Below are 23286 nucleotides of genomic sequence, written 5' to 3' on the forward strand. Positions count from 1 at the left end.
TCAACATTATCATCAACATCTCTGTAAAGTGGTGCTGTTTCATTTACTTAATACTCATTTTGTTTTTTTCCTTTTGTAATTTTTCTAGAATTGGGAAATGATAGCAGGTGGAATTTTGTTTTCCCAGGGACTGAAATTATGTCATATTTTTTTTTTCTTCGACAATTGTATCAATAGATGTGTGCTGTGTGATAGCGTTGAACTTGTAGCATACATCAATTTAATAGAGTGTAATTCCAGGCCTGTTGCCCCTGGTATTGGCCTTGGTGCCTCTTAAAAAGTTCACCATAAATTTCAATCACCCTTGCCAAAGTTTTTCCGCCATATCATTCACTATTTGTATTATGCAATACATTTTGCACCGGGCCTACACACAATTTCTTGGTGTTTGGTCTTTCATTTACTTATTTTGTAGGTTAACCAATCAGTGCCACTAGATAGTGTACTGATATAGGTTTTCTCGGTCAATTTCGGTAAATGGGCAGCCAATTTAACCACCAAGCTATTCTATTTCGCGCGAAATCGAATGCTTCTAAAAAGGGTCATTCAATTTCGTTTAATGATTAGTCAAATGTAATGTTGCGTCACTCGATTTAACAAAAATAATCATTCAATTGAAAACAACTAAAAGCAGCATTCAAATTCGCTGGCGCTTCATGGGGCGTGTTTGTCACGAAAAAGAACGACAATACGCTTAATTTAACAGAGTGCTAAACGAATTTGACTTGACTCAAAACGAAATTGAATGGCCGAATTCTGAATTTGAAACGCAGTGACAGCTGGAGAGGCAAAACAGCTTTGATTCGAACGCATGAAAATGAAATTGGCTGCTCACTATTTGCGGAATTTGACCGAGAAAACCTATAGTATCAAGACCAAGAAGTCATAAGTGCCCACAATTGGCAATTTACCAACAATAACTGATTTCCGCTGAGCTGACAAGACATACTTTTAAAAAATATGGGTCAATCTCGCATCGGCTGCTCAAAAAGAGAACGGGAAACACGGACCTTGGCGTTGGACTTTGTGCATGTTACATCATGGAGAAATCAAAATCAAACAAAGTGTTCTCAAAATTTATATCTTTGAATGATGGAAAGATTTTTTGTACATGCTTAGGTTCACAGTGATACGAACGTGTAAGAAAAACTTGTAGGTTTACACGAAATCAGTTAACTTCCAAAAGTTACCTATTGTTGTAAATACTTGTTTAATTGAATAATTGAAAACAAGTAATAGACCTATTATGTTTGCGATCTGAAAGATCTCCGATCACGAAGTCCCGTAGCTTACCGCAGCAATTTCTTTGGAGAATTTATTGTTGCTGTAAAATCTTTCAAATTTTGAAAGATGTAGTATGGGTATCGTGATTTCGGGTCTTATTTTCACAGGTTAGTTGTAGGCAGGTACATTATATTTTTATAGCAAACTACCACGGGTACGCATAACTGACTCTGTCAAGAATTTACGCATTATTCTTCAAGAGTTCTCTTCAAGAGTCCCCCCCCCCAAAAAAAAAAAAAAAAAAAAAAAAAAAAAAAAAGGCCTCCTGACGGAAACGATGACTATTGGGTTTTTTATATTTCGATTATTATATGAGAAATTTCATGTACAACCGTCATCTTTGGTAGGCCTATTTTAAATGGCAATTATTTCGGTGAAGTTTCTTACATTATTTTAAAACAAAACAAAAACTTGCCTGGCCTGATTTTCGCCGATACAATGCTTCAAATCGAAAAAGATACAATACAACAAGAACTTTTTCGCAAAACACAAAATACAAATTAATTTGTTTGTACATGGAAAATGGACTTGATGTCGGATCCCGACAATAGTTGTATCACTTAGGCCTATTATTGGCCGATATGTTACCGTTAAAGACACTAGTGGGCACCTTTTGTCAAGGACCAGTATTGTCACTTATTGTATCCCAACATAATATGCAAACAATTGTGAAAATTAAGAAATAATTGGTCATCGAACTTGCCGCAATCGAATGAAAGAAAAAACACCCTTGTTGCACACAAAATGTGTGCTTTCAGATGCCCTAAAAGGCTTCAGGCCTGAGGTCTTTTAATTTGAGTAAAACAATAATTTCCTTTAAAAAAAAAATACGTTACTTTACAGGGAGCCGTTTTTCAGTACGTTTTATGTTCTCCAAAGTTTGCTAACAATTATTATGAGTCAATATAATAGTGTCCAACGCGCGTATGCCCATAGAGCAACGCCAGAATAAGAATACAATAATGCAACGGGGATGCAAATTGTATTGCACACAGATCGAAAAATAATCACAGCAAGAATAATGGCTTCATGGACCCAGTCCAACTGTAATGATCCTAATCGGATGATAAACAAGTTCGATGTCACGATTTATTATTTTTTTTCTTTCTTAGCTAGCCCAATTTATTGTGGACATAAAAAGGTGACCAATTTGCATACAATCGAGTCACCGGCTGAAAAGCACCTACCCGGGCCTGCCCCTGCGCGGGGGACAAAGGGTTCGGCGGTATAAAAACTTTCGACGACTGGCGTAGCAGTATATTTCTTGGTTGGATGTAAGTTGGAACGGACATAGAAAGAGAAAATAAACTGATAAGAGGTCTGCGCCTAAAGTTGTCTGGATCAGCATTCCAAGTGACTTGTTAGAGGACTTCATACTCAGGATTTTTAAGGGGCTGTAGTGACACACCCCGAGACACACCAAGATGAGGACATTTGTTTTTCTGGCTGCTTTGACAGTGGCTTGGGGAGCATCTATCAGGATGCAGTGGGATGAATGGGAGACGGACCTGAGCGAGACTGGACCAACTACACCAATAGAGACCACAAGGTAGGGTCTGGATTAATGGCATTTCGTGGGATATGCATGATTACTTCGCACACAAACACCTTTCAAGCTGTCTTGATTTTCTAATTATGTAAATCAATATTGGCCCCCGATGAAGGGGAAACAGTCGGGGTGCGTTTTATGGGCATTTTGACCCAGTGCCCATTGGTTGATTGACCGAAACAGTAACTTTGTTGCCCATTTTTCATCAATTTCGAGCAGTATTGTTTTTCAGCAACACTCATTCGGACTACTTTTAACAAGAAATACTATCAAGATGGTGAAAGCATGGTGAAAGCATGATTAAGTTATGTTTACGAGCGATAAACAAATAAATCACTATGGATGTCACGTGCACGTGTAAAAAGGAAGAAAACAAGTCAATTGAAAAATTAGTTATTACTGGTTGGTGGGGGTGGGGGGGGGGCGGGGCGGGGAGAGAATGGGGTCAATTGAGGGCGCTGTTTCACTTTTTCACACCGTGTGGGACGTACGAAAAATAAACCGTCTGCTCTGCTTATGACATCGACAAAACATGGCCTGGTGAACGTTTACAAAACTTTACGTATTGCTCATTAGGATGATCCTTAGGATGGTAAGATATAGCAAAATACTCCTAGTGCATGTAGTTCTTGTCACAAAAGTTTGGATATTTTTGGTTTATCAAGGTAGGACTTACTCTATGGTTGGTAGGACCATTTGTTGTTCTTTTACTCTAGTCTTCTAGATCATCTTGTGTTGATGCTGGGTTCGTTCATCCAGAAGCGCTAGAGTAGAGAGAGTCAATCGTCGTTGCTTCATGCCGTACAATTACATAGGCTACTCTATCCTAGTTGCGATAACGTAACCCTCCTGCCGACGGCGGAGCCGGCTGGCTACGCCGTCGGCAGGAGGGTTACGTTATCGCAATTAACACTATCCCTGACCATAGAGTAAGGACCTTACTCTATGCCCTGACCGACTGGAAACTCTTAGAAAGGAATATAACAGAATTGGTTTTTGCTGACAGAACACACAGCTGCTGTCAGTGTATTATTTAAAGCGCTTTAAGGGTATGTAATCCACAAAATACATAAACTGACTGTAGAAGTTTGAGATTGATCGACCATCTGGGTCACGAGAGAATAGTGAAAAACCGATACAAACTTCATGTTGAATATGATTGCTCGATGCCAAAGCAAAAATGAATAAAACGCTCACAATATCATTAGGCCGTGTAAGTTTGAATTTGATGTTAATCTGTGATTTCACGATTTTTTTTTTCTTACCAATTCTGCGCCATAATACACTTTCGGAACAGAAAAGAAATAAAAGTTCACAGATTTACATATAACTTACAGGGTTTACAGAAGGTCATGGTGAAAGACTTCTCTTGAAATATTATTCCATGAAATGCTTTACTTTTTGAGAAAACATCAAAACAATTAGCAATTCTCGACATCGAGAATTACGGATTTATTTCAAACACATGTCATGACACGGCGATACGTGCGGAAACAAGGGTGAGTTTTCCCGTTATTTTCTCCCGACTCCGATGATCGATTGAGCCTAAATTTTCACAGGTTTGTTATTTTATATACAAGTTGTGATACACGAAGTGTGGACCTTTGGACAATACTTTTTACCGAAAGTGTCCAATGGCTTTTTAAACGTAAATGGATTGTTGGATGACAAAAACAGACGGTCTCATTAATATGTTGTGATGCTTGAACCCTTCCTCCAGGGACCAGAGGTTTACTAATCACATGGGATCAATTTTGCTCAGTGGTTTCTTTCCTTTCCTACAACTCTGAGGATTCCGGTTCGAATCCCACCTCAGACCGAGTGATCCTTGCATTTGCAGTGCCTACCTGATCGCATAGATTTTTCCAATTGTGGGTTTTCCTCCGACATCTAATCTGGCTTGTCTCAGTTTCATCTTGTGTAATGGTGTAAGCACTGTTTGACGTGCAATGAAATAATATTATAAATAAACTAAGTTTTAAGGCCAAATAAAAAAAAATACCATTTGATCGTCCAGATTTTTCCAAAAGAGGAGGATGAGGGCCTTATTATTTACTTACTTTTTTTTCCTTTTTTTCAAGATGGCCGCTTAGTATTTCAAATCAAACAGGCCACCAATTCTTCAGTTTGAACCCATTGCAAACTTGTTTTATACCTATTTGTTGATGAGGATCTCTGTTAACACTATTAGTATTACTGTATTAGTTACACTTTTTAACAGGGTCGGATTTGTAAAAAGACTTGCTGGTAGGCATTCACTATTATTGTTTTATGAAACAGACGGTTACACGTTAGATTCAGAAAAAGCTCCTAGGCCAGTCCTTTTGAAAAGAGAGTTTGAAACAAATGAAAAATTTTTTTTTTTCTTTTTTTTTTTCTTCCACAAAAATAATAAAATAGTAAAAAAAAGATGTGGCCCCAAAAAAGGATGCGGGAGGGGATGATCAACTGGTATTTTTAAAATTTTGCCTAATGTCTCAATTGTCTAACAATTCTGATTTATGAATTATTGGCTGCAATTTCAATTTGCCTGTAGGCCCACACTTTGCACATTTTAGTCAAAATGATGGTTAAAATAATCAACCCAGATAGTATCTCCTTTTTACTAAGCTCCCTTTGCTGCAGTTGCGTCACTGATAGTTGTCATTGGCAATCTGAGTCTACCAGGTAAAAGACCGCAAGACTCTAAAACACGGACAAATTATACCTCAAGACTTACACCGCTATAACTATAAGCACAAAATGCCGCAATGTATCATAAGTTTGCGATGAACTTTTACTTTGCGACCACTAACGAGTCATCGCAAAATTGAAAGTTTGAGTGAAATCGCTATTCAAAATCCATCGCTAAGTTGCGATAGATTTTGGATTTAGCGTTCGATTTCAGCGTTTGCGATGATCGCAAAGCGTTAGTGAAATCGGCCCCAGAGCCACATTGCACTGAATGGAACGAAAACATCAGTTGTATCAATAGCCCTAGAAATCTGTGTGGATATAAAATTAAAAAATCCCAAAACAAATAAATAAATTCATAACATCAAGGTGCTAATAGTACTTTAAATACTGACACATCCGATTGTCCACTTTAAAAAAGAACTTTATACTGGAAAGGAAACTAAATGAAATTGTTCATTAATTACATAATTACCAAGGTTGTGTAAAATGTGTAAAAGATCAAGGTCTTGATTTTAAAAAGTAAGAAAAAAAAAAGTCCCATTGTCTTCTTAAAATTATCGGACTACATATTTTCTATTATCAATTTGTTTCAATTTAAAAAACACAATCCCAATTTTGTTTAATGGTTTTTGCTCGTTGCATCTGTTTTTGTTGAATACCGGCAGTTTTTGAGCAGTCACAGTTTACAAAACTCAAGCTTTGGTGTTGTCATTCAGTAGAGTGTGGGTTCAAACCCCAGTCATGACACTGTGCAATAGTTTTCCAATGCAAATTTGGGGTCTGGCAGTGTTCCAAACTGACTTAGGTATCAGCTGCCATGACTTGTGAGATCAAGCTCTTATCTTACATGTCTTTTTAAATGCACCAGACACTATTGGCAACTACTCAATATAATTGTTAGCATAAAAACTTACATGTAGTGTAAGTGTAAAATGCCTTGTAACGTGGAGTACACGCCTGCTAACCCATGAAATACACTTGACGTAAGCAAAGAAATCCCTGCTTCCGCAAGCACCAATTTTTGGCTTAGGTTCAGCAGAGCCATGATTTGGGCCCTGTACTGACTGACTACCGTTTTTTTTTTTGTTTTTTGTAACAAATTGAACAATTGTTTTTTTCTCTCTTTACAGACCCAATGTATGCACAGGCTACAGTAGAGATGGCAGGTGAGAGTTACTGATGAATTTCTTATAATCTAAAATCTTTTATCCAACTTTAGTTCAGTTTGTCTGAAATGAGTTCGTTGATGGGTAACAATTGTGTAAGTAAAATACATTTTTAACAAAATGTTAACACTATTCCTAATTTGAATGATACAATGTGTTTTTGTAGTTTAAAGTTTTTTTTAAACGCGCAACTTGTTTTGGCCGACAAGATCCGAAATTGTGACTCCGAAAATTTAAATTAAAATTTTAAATTTAAGAAAGTTACAAGCTTTATTTAAGGTACTGCACAAAAAAATCCCCACTGTTTATTGGTAGTTTTACTCAAAAACTAAAAGTCAATAACTGTCAGCCATGCACAAACAATAATTTTGCATGCTACATACTGTATTTTGTTTAATGTCCATGGCATACATGTGTACACAGGTTTTTGTAGGTTTTTTGTTTTATTTTGAAATGCCTTCATCTGCAACATTTTTTCAGAGTAAACCTTTTTTTTAAGGGGAAAATGTGCGAAAATTGGCTCTTGCACTTTTAATTTCCTCATATCTCTGGCATAGCAGAGTTTTTTTCCAAAGATGCTCAAACGAAATAATTGTTTCATAGTATTTGAGGATGACTCTTCTATGTTCGGAATATTAGGCATTTATACCATTGGTTGGTTAGCAAGTTGCAAAAGCTTATTTCATTTCTCTATTTTTATAAATTGTCGTTTTTTTGTTGCTGATTTACAGTCAAATCCAGGTTTGCTGTGACGGCTACACTGGCACCATTGAAGAAGGCTGCACAACACGTATGTATTGGTTCACAATAGGGTAGTGTTAATTAGCTGCACAATGCGCGAACAAACACTTGAATGTGAACGTCAGAAAATTGTGTTGTTTCTAGGTGACGCCACCTGGGCTTATTACATGCTCACGTATGATGTCTGCACGTATTAACCTAACTGAAAATGGTAACCTCCCGTATGCTAAAAAGCGTGAGATTTTAACAACACAATTTTCTGACTTCCACGTTCACGAATTTGCTAGTGTAACGTGCAGCTAAACCTCCCTATAAATGCAAGTCCCTGAGGTGATTTTGACTAGGGCAGGGCTCAAAATGAACAGGGCTCGAAATGTGATTTTAAAGTTCGGGTTTAGCTGCCAGTAAACTTACAACGGGACAAGCCCGGTGGTCTTGTGTTTTTCATTTCAATATACCCCATTTATAAGCCTTTTTAATGGCGGACGTGATAGGAGTGTACTGTTTGGTTTGGGTGTATACCGATACACACAAATTTACCCAAACCTGTAGCAATATGTCTGTCATATCTCTGTGAAAAAATGTCGACTGAATGTGATGATTATCTTTTAATTCTCTTTCAAGAGTATCTAAGTACACTAACACTAGAACAATTTTGAAATAGATCTTCTCCAAATTCGAGCCCTGTTTTGGCCTTCCAAAATCTAACAACTTATGGTAATATTGACATTGACAATCTTACCATCACAGAGACTTTTTCCTTGTTTTGACAAGTCCTAATTCTTAAATGTTGTACATTTAGGGAGCTTCATTTCCATTTTTTATTTTCATATAATCTCATCCCTGTTTTACGGGTGCATTTTATTTGTACATAAAAATCCAATATAAAAATAACATCTTTCATGCTGAGCCGATTTTACTTAAGTATAAATAAAGTATAAGTTTGATAAAATAAAATATTCAAAGGTCTACAAACTCGGCAAATGAACATTTTAAAGACACTGAACACTTTTGGTGATTGTCAAAGAACAGTATTCTCTCTTGGTGTATCTCAACATATGCACAAAATAACAAACCTGTAAAAATTTGAACTCTGTGGTCGTCGAAGTTGCAAGATAATAATGGAAGAAAAATGACCCATGTCACACAAAGTTGTGTGTTTTCAGTTACTTCAGAAGTAGCCGTTTCTCACAATGTTTTATACTACATGTATCAACAGCTCTTCTTTGCTTGTTACCAAGTAAGTTTTTATGCTAACAATTATTTTGAGTAATTACAAGTGGTGTTCACTGCCTTTAAATGAATTCTGTAAAACCTTACACCAAAAGCTGTGGTTAATTGACCTACAAACAAGTATATAAATGTGTTTTTTAAGGGAAGGTACACTATTGGTTATTGTCAAAGACCAGTGTTCTCACTTGGTGTATCTCAACATATGCATAAAATAACAAACCTGTGATAATTTGAGCTCGATTGGTCATCGAAGTTGGGAGAAAATTATGAAAGAAAAAACACCCTTGTTGGACGAATTTGTGTGCTTTCAACGCTCGTTACCAAGTCAGTTTTTAAGTTAATATTTGTTTTGAGTAATTACCAAACGTGTACCTTCCCTTTAATGTGTTTGCAATCCTGTGCTGTTGCTTTTGTAGTTGGATGCATTGCAACAGTTTGTGCAAAAGTACTCATGTTGTGATGTGTACATTTTACTAACCTGCAGGATATGTCTTTTCGCCCTTCTTTCTGTACATCCATATGGTGGAACGTGTGGAAAACCACTCATGTTAGTGGTGTGTGCAGACTATAAACTGATGCTTTGTTCCTTTTCTATCTGTACAGCCATTTGTAATACACCATGTGAGAACGGTGGAACGTGTGGAAAACCAAACACCTGTGAATGCCTGGATGCTTTCACTGGAACCTACTGTGAGAGTAAGTACCCATGACGCCCACTCGGATGGAAGTGAAGCGGATGGTCCCGTGTTTTGTTTAATTCACGTCAAAAGAACCCAGTGCACTTGTAGAAAAGAGAAGGGGTTTGCCTTGGTGTTCCCGGTTTGATTGGATGCGTATTGTGCTACATGTACAGCACCCTGTAAACCATAGCATGGTGCTATGTAAAAGGAGTAGATCTCATAATTCAAACCTAGCCCTTACTACATACCTTGCAGGAAAATACTGTGCGTAAAGCGCCACTGATTGTCACTTAGTGACGGATACGCACGCTATATAAGAAGCCACTATTATTATTATCATTATTATTAACTGTGTTTTAATTTGGGTTAGGCTCGTGATCTAGAATGTGCATTGATTTGATTAAACACAATAATGTTGGTGTCTTCTACTTCCCATTGCAGGTTTGAAAAAGAACTACAGGTGGAGTGAGTGGACGAACTACAACCCCAAAACTGACATCGGTGACTCTGAGGATGTGTACATTCTCCGTCGTGAGTAAGTCTGGAACCCAAGGTCCAGTAATAGGGTCTTATATTGTTCGCTAAGCAAAATGCTCCCAGTAAAAATATGAGAGTGCACACCAGCCACCAAAATGTTCTTCAATTTGTCTTTTAATGTACGCTAAGCAAAATGCTCCCTGAAAAAAAGACAAAAAGTGCATGCCAGCCACCAAGCAGTTGTTAATTTTGTTTTTTATTGTGCGCTAAGCAAAATGCTCCCTGCAACAGTATGAGAGTGCACGCCAGCCACCAAAATGTTCTTCAATTTGTCTGTCAATGTGCACTAAATTAAATGCTTTCTGCAAAAATGTGAAAGTGCACGCCAACCACCAAGCTGTTCAATTTATCTTTTATTGTGCGCTAAGCAAAATGTTCCCTGCAACAATATGAGAGTGCATGCCAGCCACCAAGCTGTTGTTCCATTTGTTTTTCTTTGTGCGCTAAACAAAAATAATGCTCCCAGCAAAAACATGAAAGTGCCTGCCAGCCACTAAGTTGCTCTTCAAGTTGTCTTTCATAATGTGCTTGGCAAAATGCTCCCTGCAACAATATGCGAGTGTATGCAAGCCACCAAGCTGTTCTTCCATATGTGATTTATTTTGTGCTAAGAAAATGCTCCCTGCAACAATATGAGAGTTCATGCCACTGTTCGTCACAATTTGTTTGTCATTGTGGGCCAAGCGAAATGCTCCCTGCAACAATATGAGAGTTCATGCCAGCCACCTAGCTGTTCTTCAATTTGTCTGTCACTGTGCGATAAACAAATGCCCTCTGCAAAATTGTGAAAGTGCACGCTGTGTAAATTGTTGAAAATTAATCCACTCCCTGTTGGCATGCTCTTACATTGATTTTGACTGAATTATTTGCAGTTTGGACGTGTGTAAATCCAGCGTACCCCAGGCCATCGAGTGCCAGACATTGGCTGGTATTGATAGCTCCCGTAGTGGTCAGGTGGTGACATGTGACCGCCGTGTGGGTCTTCGCTGTAAGAATGAAGACCAGCCTCTTGATGAACAGTGTGAGGACTACCGGATCAGAGTCCTCTGTCCAGTCAAAGACGAAGGTAAATAACACCTGTTTAAAACAGGCGCCCCAGAGTCGTGTCTAACCAAATAAATTAGGAGCAACTCTAGGTCAACGCAGATAAATTTTGGTTTCAGACAGGTGAACATATAAACGAAACATTTACTTTGGCTCAGCTTATAACAAGACCAACTTCTGAAACCAAGGCGCTACAGAGTCGTTCTGAACAACTGCAACAGTCGATCTTTTTCAGAAGTCAAACATTTAATGTACCTAATTCAGAATTTGAATTTGATGCTCTAAAAACCACTCGGTCATGACACACCATGGTATAAAAGTAAAAATGATTTTGATGCGCATCCAATGTAGTGTTTTTTAATAGTCATAAAAATAAAACACGTTTTTATAGTGCTGAATCCATTGCAAAAATGCTCCCAGGTCCTTTATAATAAAAATAGGAAAAATTGTGACATTTAATAATAAAAATTGAAATCATGAACATGTTAAAAATTAGATCCACAAAATGTGATCAATTTAAAGCAATAAAGGAAAAGTTTATATAAGCAATCAATCACAACAGAACAAAAACCAAGTAAAATATTACAATTCTGAGAAAGTTACATGATCCCTTTTCATTCTTTCAGAGACTAAGGGTGCCCGTACTTGTAGCCACAAGGCAAAGGAATACGACCCAGAAGAGATTGTCAAGGAAGGCGATTGCCTCGCTTGGTAAGTAAAAACCATTCACAGAAAAAGATATGCAAATTTGTTTTCTTCCATATAAGTACTGACTCAACTACATGAGCCAAAACGTACTGCATAAGCGCGCATGCGTTGGCTCTCAATTGACGAGACATGAAGGCAAGTGCATTAAATAACAGTGGAGTTAAAAACATGATGGGTGGAGCTACATCCGCTGGTTAACCCGTAGAGCTGCCTTAAAGGTGTTGAGGGGATGAGTACATAGCTAGATCCTTCTGTAGGTTTTTTCCAATCCAGGATGGTGGGAGGGAAGAATTTATAAGATGATAAGATGCTCTATCGGCTTATTTTCAATTTGATTCATGGTAACATTTATGAACTATCATATGTAGTCAAAAATGACAATGATTTTGACAATGACTTTTATATTGTTGAGGCATGTTCCTAAGAAGCAGGGAATGTAAAAAAAAACCAAGAATGTATACATCTGTGTGGCTTGGTATGTAGAAACCGACCACTGAAAAAGAAACGCATATTTTCTAAATGATTAGATATCTATCAGCTTAATTTCAATTAAATAAAAAACATTAAAAATAACATTTATTTATTATCGTTCAAAGTTAAAGGTAGACAATAGCTTTTATAATGTTGAGGCATGTTCCTAAAACGCCTGGCATGTCAAGAAAAAGCAGGGCCTGTCACTGCCCATGGTAGCAAGGCTGGTCCAAATTGTCATGCTCACACGAAGAAGTCGACTGCCCAGGCAACATTGACATTGCGCTTACCTGCAAGGGGGTAAAGCCCTGCACTAACATCATAGTGGTTTCTCCTGAAGACGAGCAGATAGTATACTGTTTTGAAACGTTGAGACCACACAAGCCCCTTTCAGAGACAACACTCCCTTGGGTGTACCTGCAAGTTTTCTATTTAGTATTTATGCTTACTCCTTAGCATTATAGTTTGTTTGCCATGCAAAGGTTCAAAGCGTTCTTTCTTTCACTCTTGATGTAATTTCTTTTTTTTCCCCCTATTTTTTCTTCCCTTTTTCAGTATCTGCCAAACTACTGGCCGCTGGTCTTGCTATAGTGATGAAGACTATTGTGACAGTAAGTCAAATATTGTTAAGAGCAAAGCTTCAAACACCATTTAAGTCAAATATGCTTTGAGTCAAATCTATGTGAATTTTAAAAATGCTTGTTTTTGTTTGTACTTGGTTTTAGTTTAAATGTCTTATTTCAAATTGGTTCGCTGAATCAGTTGCAACTAATGTGTCTATTTCAAATTGGTTCGCTGAATCAGTTGCAACTAATGTGTCTCGATAACGCACAGATTTACGATTGGTTTTGTCATTTAGCCTTCGATCTGCTGAGGTCGCAACGTCAGGCCATTAACTACTTGTTGCAATTTCTTAAAAGTTGTTGTGTTTTAAATCTAAAAGTGTGTAGACTTAAAATACAACAACTTGAGTGTTGGCTTACAGCTGAATATTGTGAATTAGTTGTTTTTTAGTTTTAAAAAATGTTGTTTTACAACCTCTTTTTACAGCTGCAATTTCCACCACCCCATCACCAGTTTTCCCTTGGCTTCCAAAAGGTGAGTTACTCTTTCCTTCAGAAGACCTTGAAGCCCCAAATGTTTACTCATCGGTTGTTGCAAGACGCCATTGTTAAGAGCAAAGCAATGGGAAACTTTCCAACGCTAGGTGGCAGCAGACTTTCTATTGTTTTCGTAGTTTTGAACATGAGCACAATTCTGAGAACAATGGCTTTACCCGGTAAGTCTGCTGCCACCTATCGTCCCAGAAAGTCTCCTATTGGTTTGCACACATTCTGTTGCCTATAGCGATTAAGAGGACCAGACTCAAGCTCTGGTAATTCTGATCAACTGAATGTGGGTTCGAGTACCAGTCTTGACATTAGCATCCTTGCTTTGTCTTAAGGATGGGACGTAAAGGCGTTGGTCCCGTGTGTTGTGTAACGCACATAAACAAAAAGAAAAGGGGTTTTCCCTGGTGTTCATTGCGCCACAGCACCTTGTAAACCATTTCATTGTGCTGTGTAAAAGGAGTAGGCGCCAGGAGTGTCACTGAGTGACGGATATGAGCGCTATATAAGAAGCCACTATTATTATTATTATTATCATTATTATAGTTTAATCGTAGTCCCACATATAAGCAGGAAAATTCTGTATGTTGAAGCGCCGTGAGCATCACTGAGTGACGAATATGAGAGCTTTATAATAAGCCATTATTATTATTTTGATGTTCTTTGATTTGCACACATTTAGATATTCTTTGATTCGTATATTCTTTTTAGGAGTTCAACCTGGTCAGTGCATCGTCGGCGAGACGGTCTTCCATCACGGAGAAAGGACAACTCTCGACTGCAAGACTTGGTAAGGATAAGCGTTATGATTTATCATGTGGAAAAATCACTACCTGTACAGGGATGGATTTCAGACTAGTCTTATCTCGAGTTAGGACGAGTTACCTAAATCTTGAATAACTCCTAAAGAGTCCTAGGACTAGTCCTAAGTGTCGTGGCCGAGCGGATAAGAGCTGCCGAGCGTAAGAGTACCGAATTCAAGCTTTAGTGATTCAGCAGAGTGTGTGTTCGAATCCCGGTTGGACACTTGTGTCCTTGAGCAAAACACTAATTGCTTCTCTCCACCCAGGGGTAAATGGGTACTTGTGAGGGCAGAGATGGTTCTTGTGATTGATTTAGCCGAGTAGCGCATATTTGTTGCACAGGCTGTTTACTCCCCAGGGAGCTGAGATGGTTTAAGGAATGATTTAAGGCCCAGTGACCAGGGGTAATAATGTTGGAGCGCCTTGATCGTCACTGTACGACAGACCTGAGTACTTAGCCACCATTATTATTACTATTATTATTACTATCTTTGTGAAATCAACCCCTGGACAACAAAATACATGTTTATGTCATCTATTAAATGTCGCACTGACCAGCCCAATTTCATCCTTGATTTATCTTATTAACAAACAATAGCTGATTTTTTTTTGCTGTCCTTGTTGTCGTTGTGCAATGTTTTTCCCGATCTGCATAGGAACAATACTGGGATAAGTTTGTCTTTTTTGAGAAATTCTGGGTCATTTTCCCCTTTATCTCGGGGGCTTTGTTTCATATGTACCTTTGAATGTTAACTGCTTTTTATCGTATAACTACCATATTGTACATTAGAGACCATATAGTATAATTACTGCATGTGTCTTTTTAACCAGTATTGATGAACTAAATGAACCAACTATAAATATTGATGAAAATTGTGCTCGCTCATCCACAGTACTTGCGACAGCACCAGCGGATGGATCTGCACTGAAACAAGTGACCCAAATTGTCTGGCTTCACGCTCTGGTGAGTTTGTTTGTTTGTATGTTTGATTGGTTCATTTGCATTTGCACAACTTGAAACGTTTGCTAGTTAACAACAGTTATAGTACATGTAGTAAAGGAAAATGTCATAATTAAGGTACAAATGGAAGTAACATCCAGAGGCGGTGTAACCCTCCTTTGTGGAGTACCTAGACTGCTATAGACTGAGTCAGTGCCAATGTAGGCCAATTTTCACAGTTTTGCTGGGAAAACGTTCTAAGGACTAAGATAATCATATTGATTCGTTTGTAATGGATGTTTTCAGAATGAGAGACTAACATTTTTGTATGTACATTTTTGATGATCCCAAGACCATTTTGAAAGTGCGTTTTCAATGTAAGTTCTTTTTAGAACCACCCCAACTCATTAGAGATAGTCATTATATGGTGTTACCGCAAACCTTTCCATACCGTATTTCCACCATGCAAAATTTTCAAATCCTACTTAATGTAATTCTTGTACATATCATGAAATTTTGATGGGTTTTTCTTATGATTCAGATGACTACTGCAGAATTGGCCAGCACTTCATCTTCTTCCATGGGCAAACAGCAAAGAAGGATTGCAATACCTGGTAAGCTGGCAACTTATCATTTGATCGACATATGGTTTTTCGGAGGATGTTGGCCTCTCTTGCCCCCCCCCCTGGGGTTGTCCGTGGTGCCCCTCCAAAATTATTCTGGTAAACTTGGAAGAGTTTTGTGTGCCCGTTCAAAAATGCAAATATATGTAGTGTCACAGTAAAGCTACAGTTTAAGCCAATGTAAATTGCACCACCAGTTTAATATAGTGCATCTACCAACATGCTCCAAGTGGACGATACCCATGCCCACATCCTTTATTGACAGGAGATAGGTGGCAATATGAAAACAGCCCAGATCGGTTATAACCCTCAGCTTGTGATAATATAGGATCTCTCTCTCAAAAAAAAACACCACATTGACATTTTCACAAAGCTGTTTGAGCCAAAAAAAGGGCTTAACAATTTTCTGCTAAGCAAAGTTAAGCAGGAAACCAGTCAAAAATTGTATGTTTGATATGATATTTGGCTGGAAACCTTATTCTGGTAACACGGAGCCAGAGCACAAGGCAAGGTTTGAAAAAGGCCCCTTGCCTCATGGTCCAGTTTCATATAGCTGACTTGGCACAAAAATGAGCCAAGCACAAAAACAAATTTTGCTCACCAAAAAACGGTGGGAAAATTTAATGGACTAATTTCTGTCCCTCTTTGACCCCAGTATCTGTAAGAACAGTGAATGGGACTGCACCCAGACCATCTGTCCAGACAAGACCAACAAGGCACCGTACTACCTTCAGTGTACCAACCCCATCGCCAACACCCGCCATGACGACGGAGAAATCCTAAAGAGAGACTGTAACATCTGGTGAGTCCACCAGAAACTAGTTTATTTTGTACAAACAAAATAATAATAAAAAGTTATTGTAGAGAAACTGGTCAGAATAAATAATAATAATAGCTAGTTCTTGTATACATGTAGCGCATTTCACAGTAGCGTCTCTTTGCGCTTTACGTTAGTGCCCTGGTCACTAGGCCAGTAACTTTCTTTTCAGAACTGATATGTCTCCCAGATTCCGAAAATCAATTCTGCGGTAGTAGAATACAAAAGCAAGACAGTTCTCTGAAGAACAAACTCTACCTGGCAAGTAGACACACACATGGTGTTACCGCAAACCAATAAATATATATGCAATGCTTCAAATCCCATATTCTTTTAAACTTACTCAGCTCCCTTGAGAGTTTACAGCCCTTAGCTGCCGTGCGCTTTACATTAGTGCCCTGGTAATTGGGCAAGTAACATTCCTTTAACCTTTTCTCAGCTCCCTGAAGAGTATATACAGCCCTGAGCGGTCGTGGCACTCCGGAGGCTTTTTCATACGCAATATCATCCTCTACCCTCTCAGGTACCCATTTATACCCATTTATACCCCTATTCCATCTATCTATTTTGAATCTTTAATTGAAGCGTATGCACACGAGGCAAGTGGGACTGCACCACCGACACATGTGAAACTGGAACATCGACTGAGGATGAAACTACACTTGCAACGAGGAAAGTGTGCAACACCCAGGATGGTCTTCCTTATCCCCATGGAGCCACTATTACACAGGACTGTAATGCATGGTGGGTACAACTGTTATAGTTATTGCATTAGGGATAAAGAACTCGGTTGGGATTTGAAGCTAAGGTCGTGGGTTCGAATCCAACCTGAGTAATTATGCCTGTGATTTTGCTTACAGAACTCGGGAAAGTACTTAAATTCAGTGCCACTGGTGTATGGTTAAAAAACAAATTAATATTCTTTATCCCGAATGCAAATTTAACATCTATTACATGTAGATAAAGAACTGCGTAACAAGTTTAACCCTACACTCGGCTTTGGTCTACATGCTTAATTGCAGGGGTAAGATTTTACATCAGACTGCATCTCCGAGGCCTGTGGTTTTACCTTTGGGCCAGTAAACTCAGGCCCAGACAAGGCCGACTGTTTTTTTCTTACTTGGAAAATAAATTTTTCTTTTTGCCAAACAAATTCTCTGAAAACCACTCTTGATCAATAAACCCCATTTACCAGGAGCTCAAAAATGTGCAAAAACAATTTCATGAAATCCTTAAAATTTTGCTTTGATGACTTTATTGACCCAATTTACCGGAGGCCACCGTCGAATAATCTTGGAATCACCATACTGGTGAGCAATGTCACTGTGCGTTATTCAGTGCAGGCATGCAACTCTTCCGCGGAATTCCGCGTTATTGTTTTTTTTTTACATGAAAAAAAAAAAAAAAAAAAAGGGGAAAAAAACCTTTTTTTTAGCCTAATATATGCCTGCCATTAACAGTGTACAACTACAATCATGTAAAATAAGCCTAGTACATGCTAAAAATCCACCTAAGAGCTTAATAAACCTCTACATTTTCTAGGGTACCATGGTGGGTATCATGTCCTGTGGCGTTTCGGCTGCCTCGCTCCGTACTTGCGTTGTGCCTATGAAGATTTTCCTCTTTTTTTTTCAACGAGCAGTTGCATGCCTGTCAGTGAAGTGCGCATTTAAGGCGATGCAGTGTTAACATGTAAACCTATTGACCACCAAATAGGGGAGCGTGGCATCAGTCGCCCCGTGTGACCTGCCTGCAAGGGGTCAATAGTCTTTAGCAGACAAATTACAGTATGACACCGTGCGGATATGAATATTTTTTATTGTTTTGGTCTTTCATAACAGCAAGTGTTTTGACGGGAAATGGCAGTGTACTCGCCGGTACTGCTCTCCAGAGATCTACCCAATGTCAGTGTGTGTAGATGTAGTCACTGGTTCCCTGCTCAAGAGTGGACAGACCATCAAACGCGGCTGTGACGTCTGGTAAGTTACAACAACAAATTAACTTCTACTGTTTGACCAGTCAATCATCCAAAATTCAATATCGTCTTCATGTACATGATTTTGAATTGATAGATGAACTTGCGGAGCCGGTCAACCCTCCTACTGTCTGACCATTCAATATTGATCAATGTTGTTTTGAATGATAGATGCACTATTTCCATCTGCAATGAAGTTATAGTGAAAGTGTTTAAACTGCACAGTCATTCCTCCTACTGTCTGACCAGTCAATATCATCCACTGTGATTTTGAATGGATATATGCACTTTATCTTCCAGTACGCACTAATCCACCAATCAGATGCTCGAACTACTACACAGTGCGTATTGTGAATGTCAATGCGTAACGCTCCGTATACAGACAGTGTAAAAATCGGCCTCGTTGGACATGGGACGCAGAAGCGCTATATTTTTCCATATTCCACTCGCGCTTGTTTGATAACTTATAATGTCCGCTTGCAATATATGATGTCTAAGTATATGTATCTAAGCTGTACTGTCTTTTATTCAGTGTCATCCCTTATAGTTTTTGAACAAGGAAATAAAAGAGCAGCGGCGAATTCTTAAACAACCGATTAAAACCGTCGGGGTTGTGGCCGTGTGATAAAGGCCCGAGCCGAAGGCGAGGGTCTTTATCGCTTGGCTATTCCCATTTTGACCTTTCAATATCATCCATATGGTGTTAAATGATAGATAAACAGCGTCCGCCTGCTATATTTTATCATGTGGTAAATACATGCAAGCTTATCGTAACTTAAACATGTGTTTAAAATTTCTTAAATTTTAGCCTGTGCAACAGCGGGAATTTGACATGCACCACCAAGCCCTGCACCACCAACACTGGTAAGTCAACTTGAATAATGCATAAACACCCATGTGTGATAAGCGCTGTATACTTACATGTAGTGCAGAAAGAAGCACCAATAGCTTAATTTCACAAAATTTGAGGATTCATCTTAAAGACACTGGACACTATTGGTAATTGTCAAAGACCATTCTTCTCACTTGTTGTATCTCAACATATGCACAAAAGAATAAATCTGTCAGAATTCGAACTCAATTGGTCGTCCAAGTTGCGAGATAATAGTAGAAGAAAAACACCCTAGTCACACGAATTTGTGTGATTTGAGATGCTTGATTTCAAGTCTCGAAATCAATTCAAATATTTGACTGATAAATTACTTCTTTCTCAAAAAATATGTTATTTCAGAGGTAGCCGTTTCTCACAATGTTTTATACTACCAACATTTCTCTATTGCTCATTACCAAGTAAGTTTTTTAAGCTAACAATTATTTTGAGTAATTACCAATAGTGTCCAATGCCTTTCAGATGAGTTGTTTACACCACAATGCGTTAAGACTAATCTTTTGGAAATTAAGCCCAGCTTGATTAATAGTCTCATTAATGCTTGATTGCTTTCATCTCAGGTGTATGCTTTGATGAGCAGCGTCGTTTCACAACTACCTCCTCTGTGTTTGAGAGACAGTATCGTCCTGTCTGCAACAATGACGGCACCTTCAGACAAGTCCAGGTAAGGCCTAATAAAAATAAAAACATGTTTAGTGTCCCTGCCCATGTTCCTTTTTAGATGCCGCCTCCTTTAAAAAATTGTTACATGTATGCATCTGAAAGCACACAAGTTTGTGCAACAAGGGTGTTTTTCTTTTATTATTCTCTTGCAACTTTGATGACCATTTGAGACTAAATTTTCACAGATTTGTTATTTATGCATTTGTTGGGATACACCAAGTGAGAATACTGATAGTTGACAATTACCAAAGGTGTCCAGTACCTTTAATAAATGTGAGTTGCACAAATTTAGTTATTTTGTAGTTGGAACAAAGTTTCTGGTTTCCAATTTATCACTTTGTGTAGTGAAAGTGTTGAATAAGGGTTTGGGAGTTGTGACACTTGTGTCCCTGAACAAGACAATAACTATAATTGTTTCTCTCTACCCAGGGGTAAAATGGGTACCTGTGAGGGCAGAGATGGTTCTTGTGATTGATTTAGCACAGGCTAAATTGTTGCACAGGCTGTATACTCCCCAGGGAGCTGAGATGCTTTAAGGAATCAATTTAACTGCCCAGTGACCAGGGAGCGTTTTGAGAAAAGCAGGGTTTAAAAACCGACTATTACTATTATTAGTATTAGTGATTGTTATTACATTTGAACCCCTTGTTTTGTTCTGCAGTGTAATCCACTCCACAGAGTTTGCTTCTGTGTGACTAGACTTGGCCAGATTATCCCAGGCACCACTGTCAAGCAAGACATCAGCACGCCGAACTGCTCACCCTACATGGCCAATGGTAAATAACACTGTCTTCCCTTTCCTTCTGTTTCAAGATAGAGTCAAATTGATTAAATTCAAGTCAATTCAATCCAATTTACTATTAACATCACATTAGAAAAACCATCAAAACTGTTTTCCAGTGTGCATCTTACAATAAAAAAAAAAACACAAGATAAATTTGTGAAACAGATTGAAGACAAGTTGCCAAAAGAGGTTCTTGACTAAACCAAAAACGGTTTGTCAACAGAGGTTGCGAAAAAGATATACATCTGTATATTAGTATGTCTCAGATTAAACTACAATTAGTAGGGCAACTGTGATAAATGCAGTCACTGGTGATGTGGGTAGTTGGACTTGCAATCAAGCCTACCTGAAACAAGTTTGCCTGGACAAGTGACAATCTGGACAATCGACCATGACAAGTAAAGGGATATGTCTAGTGGCACTTATATTTCAGATAGGAGAGGTTCAAAAATGTAATTTTTAAAAGATATCCTTTCTAAGTTCAAGTGGCATATTGAGGAAAATTTGTGTTCTTTTTCTTGTTGTATTCAGTGTTTGAGGATTATCGCCACTTCATCCTACCTGAACCAGAGACGCAGATGGGTAAGTCAAATATTACGTCAGGGACAATACAAAATTTGTTTATAAGAACGCTTTTAGGAGAAGGATTGTTTCTGAGAAGAGCAGGTGTGGCCCTGGTGTTTTGAATAGTATGCTCATCTTCAGGAGAATGTTAGACTGCTGATGATGCTTCGGTTTTAGCAGGGCTGGTTCCAAATTAATAGCGCTGCTTAACGGAAAGCAAAATTCATTCTCAAAGACGGGCACCTTTAGCAGACGATCTGTAAACAAACCAAACCCTTAGAAATAAGGTTTTTTTTTTTATAGCACATTTAAAAATAACGTATCGATGCACTCTACATTAGTGCCCTGGGCCCATTTTCATAGCGCTGCTTAAGGGTAAGCAAATTTTCGTGCTTACTGTAGCAGAACAAATTTGCTCAGGTGTAAGTGTATTCCACAGGTAAGCAACAAAATTAGGCGGCCATTTTGCGCGATTTGTATTGTTACATCATTTATTTTCATGCAGTAAGCACCGGAAGCTTGGCATGCCTTTTCGTGTGCTTACGGTTAGCGGTTTGAAATACAAAATCGCACAGTAAGCACAAAATCGACCTGTGAATGATGCTGTACATGTACATGTAATATAATTTACCTGGAGAAGTTTCAGCTTCATTAGTCTTCAAGCTTTTGAGAAAAAAAAATTGAAAATCACAAAGCAATGTTTTCAGGAGAGTCGTGTAAGTACCAGTACTGGTAAATGTGTCGTACATGCTAAAATAATTTTCATCTCCTGAGACGAAATTTTTTTTGGTGACATTGTTTTAAATGAAGTCTCCCGACCACCCGAACAATCTACTTCCGCGGTAGTAGAATTAAGCGAGACAGTTCTCTAAGAACAAACTCTACCTGGCAAGTAGATACACACATGGTGTTACCGCAAACCAAATAAATATTGTTTTACTCATTTCTCAAAAACTACAGCAAGTAATATTTTAAGGGAAGCTTTCTACCATCATTATCTTCAAACTGTCTAAGTTTAATGTGAATCTGGGGCATTGTGTTTTGTGTTATTAAAAAATTATCCAAACCCTTTTAAAGGCTGTTTTTAAAATTCTGCTGGTTTTTGTTTTGATTTATCCTATCTCAGAAACCCACCCCTGCATCACATCAACCAGCGACCAAAGCTCCCAACTAACTGGGTACAACACCCCCAAGTGTCTCCTTACTGGGTACTACGCCCCCAGGCAATGCGACGTCCACATTGGGATCTGCTACTGTGTTACCCCAGAGGGCAAGACTATCCCTGGTACCATCATGCATGTCTCTCAAGGACGTCCCAACTGTGAGGAGTTTAGAGGTGAGAAGAATCAAATGTCTTCAAATGTCTCAATACCGCCTCTGCGCCTTCATACCTAACGGATCTCATTCAGTTGTACAAACCTAACAGATACCTCCGGTCATCTACTGACACCAGACTACTTGCCATCCCCAAAACACGCACCACTACTGGTGAAAAAAGCTTCCACGCTGCTGCCCCCAAACTCTGGAATGATTTACCTCACAGCATCCGCCACTCTAGCTCACTAGCAGCCTTCAAGAAATCTCTCAAAACCCACCTGTTCACCTGATTTGCTAGCTTTTATTTATTCTTTGCTCTTTGTTTATTTTGTGTGTACAGCGCTGTGGTACTTTCCCCTGTTAGTTAGAGCGCTTTATAAATACCTTGTATTATTATTATTATTAAGAAACGGGTTCTTGTGGGCGTGGGAAGTTGGTTTGTTCCACTTGAGAGGGGACAAGTTTTAAAGAACGAAAAAAGGGCACAGGATTGGGTGTGAAGGTGTGGTTTGTTTTATCCTAGAGGAGAAACTGTTTTGAAGAAGAAAAATGGGTACAGGACTGGGTGTGACTGTGTGGTTTGTTTTATCCTAGAGGAGAAACTGTTTTGAAGAAGAAAAATGGGTACAGGACTGGGTGTGACTGTGTGGTTTGTTTTATCCTAGAGGAGAAACTGTTTTGAAGAAGAAAAATGGGTACAGGACTGGGTGTGA

At 38.6% G+C, this 23286-nt stretch overlaps 1 protein-coding gene across 2 annotated transcripts in view; it reads left to right on the forward strand.

Annotated features, from left to right (window-relative positions):
- The first annotated feature begins 2526 nt into the window (after positions 1 to 2526).
- Positions 2527 to 23286, forward strand: part of LOC139943971 (uncharacterized) — a 47606-nt gene continuing 26846 nt past the window's right edge. For both annotated transcript variants that reach the window (XM_071940888.1, XM_071940889.1), the window contains exons 1-20: positions 2527 to 2833; positions 6640 to 6675; positions 7407 to 7465; positions 9253 to 9345; positions 9771 to 9864; positions 10739 to 10932; positions 11537 to 11621; positions 12645 to 12700; positions 13140 to 13187; positions 13910 to 13988; positions 14895 to 14965; positions 15483 to 15555; positions 16220 to 16366; positions 16967 to 17125; positions 18223 to 18360; positions 19165 to 19220; positions 19806 to 19909; positions 20570 to 20684; positions 21224 to 21274; positions 22383 to 22592. In XM_071940888.1, the coding sequence (XP_071796989.1) occupies positions 2709 to 2833; positions 6640 to 6675; positions 7407 to 7465; positions 9253 to 9345; positions 9771 to 9864; positions 10739 to 10932; positions 11537 to 11621; positions 12645 to 12700; positions 13140 to 13187; positions 13910 to 13988; positions 14895 to 14965; positions 15483 to 15555; positions 16220 to 16366; positions 16967 to 17125; positions 18223 to 18360; positions 19165 to 19220; positions 19806 to 19909; positions 20570 to 20684; positions 21224 to 21274; positions 22383 to 22592 (1993 nt within the window). In that variant the 5' untranslated portion in view covers positions 2527 to 2708. The remainder of the gene's footprint in view (positions 2834 to 6639; positions 6676 to 7406; positions 7466 to 9252; positions 9346 to 9770; positions 9865 to 10738; positions 10933 to 11536; positions 11622 to 12644; positions 12701 to 13139; positions 13188 to 13909; positions 13989 to 14894; positions 14966 to 15482; positions 15556 to 16219; positions 16367 to 16966; positions 17126 to 18222; positions 18361 to 19164; positions 19221 to 19805; positions 19910 to 20569; positions 20685 to 21223; positions 21275 to 22382; positions 22593 to 23286) is intronic.

This window comes from Asterias amurensis, chromosome 11 (genome assembly GCF_032118995.1).
Source record: "Asterias amurensis chromosome 11, ASM3211899v1".
Lineage (NCBI taxonomy): Eukaryota > Metazoa > Echinodermata > Asteroidea > Forcipulatida > Asteriidae > Asterias > Asterias amurensis.